General features: G+C 55.1%; 1 protein-coding gene across 1 annotated transcript; it reads left to right on the top strand.

Moving 5' to 3' along the window:
- The first annotated feature begins 4,656 nt into the window (after positions 1-4,656).
- Positions 4,657-6,104, top strand: NR2C2AP (nuclear receptor 2C2 associated protein). The gene is made up of 5 exons (XM_073901029.1): positions 4,657-4,957; positions 5,127-5,217; positions 5,443-5,548; positions 5,625-5,693; positions 5,960-6,104. Exons 1-5 carry the CDS (start codon positions 4,920-4,922, stop codon positions 6,073-6,075), a joined length of 420 nt encoding a protein of 139 aa, XP_073757130.1. The 5' UTR covers positions 4,657-4,919; the 3' UTR covers positions 6,076-6,104.
- The last annotated feature ends 30 nt before the right edge of the window (positions 6,105-6,134 follow it).

The raw sequence follows: 6,134 nt of genomic DNA, 5'->3' as shown, positions 1-6,134 counted from the left end.
GGAAACTGAGCCTCAGGGAACGAAGTAGCTTCCAAGGTAGCGCAGAGAGGAAGGGCAGAGCTTGGATTCCAACCCTGGCCTGCCTGACTTTCCAGGGCTCACACTTGAAGGAGTTTTGGCTACAATTGCTGTTTTATCCCACGTATAGAGAGGAAGCTGAGGTTCAGAGAGGATAGGAAGATTGCTGGGTCACATAGCTGATAAGAGACTCGCAGCATTGGAGCCCAGGCTTGTCACACCCCACAGCTGTTTCCACCAGCTGCAGCCTGAATGTATCATTCTTTCATTCATTCCTTTATCCAGTGGGCATTTATAGAGCACCAGCTGTGGAGTAGGTACTGTTGTCCCAGGAATATTTTTGCTTTGGGCAGGGTCTTTGCAGGGAGACTTCAACCTTAAGAAGTCTAGATCCATACAAAGGAATATTATTCAGCCATAAAAAGGAAGGAAGCCCTGCTACATGCTACATCACGGATGATCCTTGAAAGCATGCTGAGTGAAAGAAGCCAGACGCAAAAGACCACAGTATGGTTCAATTTATATGACATGTTTAGAACAGACACATCCAGAGACAGAAAGTAGATTAGCGATTCCCAGGGGTGGGGGAGGGGGAATGGAGAATGATTGCAAATGCGTACTGGGTTTCCTTTTGGGACGATGAAAGTGTTCTAGAACTGGATAGTGGTGATCGTTGCACAATCATGCAAATATAATTAATGCTACTAAATTGTACACTTGAAAATGGTAAATTTTGTGTTCTGGTGTATTTTGCCACAATGAAAAATGGAAATGACGGAAATGAGGGGGATCAAAAGTTTAAAGAGGTCAGCCCTTCCCCCACCTTTCCTTCCCAGGGTCTTAGTCTCTCGGTGCTTAGAATGGGATGCACTGGGCAGAGAGTCTGCACTTCACACCATGTCCCACATGTGTGAGTTTGAGTGTGTGTGTGTGTGTGTGTGTGTGTGTGTGTGTGTGTGTGTGAGGGGTGTCTCAGGCTGATGGGGGAACAGACAAATAGGTGACAAGATGGTTTTGGCTAAACTGCCAAAGAGCAAAGAGGGGGTGGAGATGAGTGAAGGTTGAGGAAGGACCCCAGGGGAGCAATGTTGCCCCTAGGCATTGGTACAGGTCCGTGTCTCATGCATGTGGACCCAGTCAGCTGGTCCAGGAGTGGGCGAGTGATGGCCGCAGGGGCCAAAGTGACACACTGGGGAGCTATGCTTACTGTTCAGTCCTCATCACAGAGGAGAGATGGAGGTCAGGGGTCACATTGATATGAGTGTCTGTAGTTGACAGGTTGGTGTGAGGGGTGATTATGGCAGCATTGGGGTGGGGGGGTCGGGGGTCTGGGTGTGATTGTGTGACATGCGAGGGATCCAAGCAGCTTTGCCTCCACAAGTTCAGGGTTCAAAACCCCTCTTTTCCACTCCTAATAGAGTGACTCTGGGCCAGCCATTTTGTCTTTCTGTGCCTTGGTTACCCTATCTAAAAGGAGGATAATTAAGAGTCCCTGTCTTACAGGGTTGCTGAGAGAATGAAATGGGAAGTAAACACATAAGATGGGGGCTGCTCTTATGTTTTGCCCACTTTCCAGCTGAGAGAAACTGAGGCTCAGAGGCATGGGACCACCTGCCTGAGGTTGTACAGTATGGGTATGGACCAAGTGGGAGCCTAGGTTCATGGCCTCAGAGCCAAGCTGACCCTCACCCTTGACTGCCCCCACCTCTCTACACGCCTTCCTCTCCACCCCCAGGTCCCCCTGGCCAGTGCCAGGACTGAGCTTAGAGGGGCTGGCCTGGGGCCCAGGGGAGGTGGGGGGGCGGCTGTTGCTGGGGGCTTGAATGAGGCAACCTTGCCTGGGAATCTGCTGGGCTCAAAGAGCTATTTATAGGCCTGCACTGGGATTGGGTGAGCCACCCCTGCCAGCCCTGAGTGCCTTCTCTGTACCCCCCACACTGGGGCCCAGGCCAGGGGCTGGAGCGAGTTGGGGGAGGAAGCAGGGGAGGAGGCTGGTGGACCAGAACAGGAGCAGGGAGGTTGGACCTTCCAGGAGAGCTGGGTCTCAGAGGTGGACAGTAGCCCTCCAAAGTGCCTCTTAACATGCCCAAGGTGACACATGGACATGACACAAGCAGCCACATTCACACGTGTCGCACAATGTCACCAACGGACCCCTAACCCACATCACATCCCAGGTGGCTTATATACAACCACATGAGGCAAGGCCACATATACGTCACACAGACCACATACAACCTCATTTGGTCACACCCAAGCCATGCTGGTTGCACAACCAAACTCAGCCCCACCTCTAGTCCCTTCACACTCAAATGCACGCACTGCACCTTAGCTGTCTCGGCAGCCACCAACAGGTACATCTGCCCCACGTTGTTCACCTCCAACCCTGTTTATAGGCATGGGTGCACCTCCAGACAGCCAGCACCCAACTAAAATCAGCACCCACATGGAGATGTATAGTCCTCCCGAGATCCATCTCAGAGCCCTGCTACTTGTGCTTACCATTCAACACACCCAGCTGTGGCTCCCGGGGGTTCCCCGGTGAGCTCACTCCAGTCCCTTCACGCGGGGCCACTCCCTTCCACTCCTACTGTCACCCCCACTTCCCCAGGCTCCCAGGCTCCCAGGCTCGCACCCTGCCAGGACGGACAAGTCCAGCTGGAAGCTAGCGTGCATCTGTGTATTCTGAGGCAGGCCCTGTTGGACCCAGGCAGACCCTGGCAGATGAATCACACCTGGACCTGCCCCGCTGGGGGCTGCTGGCCTGGGAACCATCACATCCACCCCTACGTACTCTCCAGGCTGAAGCAATCACTACACTTATCCCCCAGGCGGAAATCAAGGCTTGAAGCTTTCTGAAGGCCTTTCCCTACCCTGCTCTGCCATGACAAACACATGGGAAGTTGGACCTGTTTTTTTGCCATGGGTGGGGCTGCAACCCCAGAGAGACACTTTGCTGACCCATACTTGCTGTGTGACTTCAGCAAATACCTGACTCTCTCTGAGCCTCTGTTCTTCTTTTGACAAATGCAAAACTCAGCTCAGTGGAGAGACCTCCAGAGCCAGACAGGTTTGAATCCTGGTCGCCCCTGGATAACCTTAGCAAAATGACTTTGCTTTTCTGTGCCTCAGTTTCCCTCAGTGAACTGGAGTGGCAGCTCCTGGCTCTTCCAGAGCTTCCTCTGCCCCATCGCCTGGGTGAGGAGGGAGGGAGTGCCTAGTCTCTCCTCACTCAGGCAAATGAATGGACCACTTTTGGCTGCTCTGCTGGGAGCTTAGAGCTGCTAATTCCCTGGAGAAACAGGAGGTTCTTTCATGCCCAGGCGCCAGTGGGGTGAGGAGGCGGGAAGAGGGTACTGAGCTGGCCTCATCCCAGTGGGCAAGGTGGCTCCATGCCAAGACCAAGAGTGGCAAGGGGGGCCCTAGGGCCATGATTCTTCCCTGGGGGACATTGGCTCTATCCTCAGCTGTAAAATGGAGGTGACATGGACCAGTACCGCAGGTTTGATGAACCAGTGGATGGAGACAGAATGTGGCTTCAAGTCAAACACAGGACTGGCTCTTAACAAAGGCTGGCCACTGTTGTTATGTGTCAGTCCATTGAGTCCACTGAGTTCTCCAGCAGTCCTATAAATAGAATTCCCTCCATTTCACAGATGAGGAAACTGAGGCTCAGAGAGGTCAACATGCTTGTCCAAGATCACAGGCCAGTGAGTGAGTGACCCACCTAGGATTTGAACCAAATCTGGGCCCTCCAGGGTCCATGCTCTTCCCACTTTCCTCTGGGAATACAGAGGTCTTTTCTGCCACCCGCAGTCCTGGCCCCAGCCCTGAGACCAACAGAGCCAGGTCTAGATGGCACCAGGCCATGACTGAATGCAGGAAGTCCTGGCAGGCAGGGGCTGATGGGGCGACCCTTCCGCTAGTGTCCCAGTTTCCCAGCCAGCCCCCCCACCGGCCCCGACCGTCCTGGAGTGGGCTTGGGACGATACTAGTAGGATGCCAAGAGAACCATTCCCCTAGCCCTTGAAGAAAGGGGCTGGATTCTAGACCATTCAGCTAAAGCCAGGAAACTGCAGCCTCCTGCCAGTGGCTGATCAGTTTCAGAACCCTCCATTCATGCAGATGGGATGGTGTCCTGCCCTTTCTCAAACATCTTCAGGCTCAGCAGGATCTTGATCCATGAAGCCTGTCCCAGGCAGCGTTTACTAGGAAGAAAGATTTGGAGGCTAAGCCTCCTGTGTTCCAGCTGGGACACGGGAGGTTGATGAAGACTCGCTGTACAGGCACTATCGTGGCCTCTTCCTCGGCTCTTCCTTTGGTCCCTGGGAGGCAGTGAAGTGCGAGGCAGCATTAGCAGTTACAGAATGGATTTGGCAGACTTCCCCAGGTAGGGAAACATCATTATCTCTCAGACTCCAAAACCAGTGCTCTATACCCACAGGCATCGGAGACTGCGCCCCACACACACTCGGCACACGATGTTTTCGGTGCCTGCCTTCGACCTCCAGCTCCAATGGAAACTTAATCACCGGATGAAGGCCCTTTAAGAGGCGGGCACGGAAGGGCGGGGCTCAAATTACATCCTGCCCCGAGAGCGCAGGCTGGGCGGGTCTGAGTGACATTGCGCCTGCGCGGTGTCGTCGTGGATCCGGGTCTCGCTCGGTTCTCCGAGCTGTTCGTAGAGAGACTGAGGTTCGGAGCCTGAGCAAACCCACAGGAAACCTGTTTCCCTTCCTTGGACCCGCTGTTAAAGTCTGGCCTCGGGTCACTGGCAGTTTCTTTGAAACCCTTGCAGACTCAGGCGTGGTCGAGTTCGCGCCGCTGCGGCTTCGTTGGCGCCGGGATTCGAACACCGGCCGAAGTCAGCTCTGAGCCGTGTGAGGCTTTGTGGAGCCGAAATGACTCACTCTTTGGTTTGTCCAGAGACAGTGAGCAGGTGAGAATCTGGCCGCCGGGCAGCGGCGGGCGTGGCCCTTGAGCCCCGGGTTGACAGAGCTGGGGGTACCGGGGAAAGCTGGAGGCGAGGGGGGCGGCAGGCCCTCTGGTGGGCGGGAACTCGGCGCTTGGTTCAGCCCCTCTTTTCTCCCGGATTCTGGTGCCTCCAGGGTGAGTTCAGTGCTGAATCGCAACACCCGGCAGTTTGGAAAGAAGCATCTGTTCGACCAGAATGAGGAGACATGCTGGAACTCGGACCAGGTGAGGCACCTCTCCCTGGATCCTCTACCCGCTCCCGTGAATCAGATTCAGGGGTCCAGAGTGCCTTGAGAGCTAAGGAGAACTCCAGCTGGGGAGTCAAGTTGGCCACGGAGGAATGTGTGCGAACGGCCCCCTCTCCCACCACCATCGACTGTGTGAATGAGACCGGTATAGCAGGGCTCTGAGCAAGTGATCGTGAGCCTCAGTTTCCCTGTCTGCTTCCAGGGCCCCTCCCAGTGGGTGATACTAGAGTTTCCTCAGCGCATCCGTGTCTCCCAGCTGCAGATCCAGTTTCAGGGGGGCTTCTCCAGTCGCCGGGGCCACCTGGAAGGTACTGGAAGGCTCTGGAAGGTGGGGGTTTGGGAGGGGAACCCCAGCCTCACAGCCTGCCCCTTTTCCTGCTGCAGGTTCCCAGGGGAGTGAGGCTCTTTGCAAGATTGTGGACTTCTACCCTGAGGACAACAACTCCCTTCAGATATCCTGCCTGGGCCTCTGGGATGGAGGGGTGAGGGGATGGTCTATGCCTCTGAAGGCTGTGGATCCTAGTGTGTGACCTTGAGCAAGTGGCTCTGGGCCTCCGTTGCTTCATCTGTAAAATGCGCTGATGGTAACCTGTTCTATGTGAGAGCTTCAGAGGGGCTCACAGTGTGCTGGGTCATGCAGCATACTGGTGGTGTCTGAGCTGGGGCTGGCGGATGGGAAATGATGAGCTACCTGTTTCTCTTGACTGCCTGTGCTCACACCTTCCCTGTGCCTGCTGCCGAGGTGGACCAGCTGAAGATGACACTTGAGGACGCCACTGACTTTTTTGGCCGAGTAGTCATCTACCACCTGCGAGTGCTGGGGGAGAGGGTGTGAGGCCACTGGGTAGCCGACTCCTCCAGGAGACCCTTGGGGAAGCACAGTGAAGTCCTTCA

Source organism: Callorhinus ursinus, unplaced genomic scaffold (genome assembly GCF_003265705.2).
Source record: "Callorhinus ursinus isolate GAN/ISIS: 27379988/994484 unplaced genomic scaffold, GSC_fseal_2.0 scaffold15, whole genome shotgun sequence".
Lineage (NCBI taxonomy): Eukaryota > Metazoa > Chordata > Mammalia > Carnivora > Otariidae > Callorhinus > Callorhinus ursinus.
The sequence above is the reverse complement of the archived record's forward strand: the minus strand, read 5'-3'. Positions and strand labels throughout refer to the sequence as shown.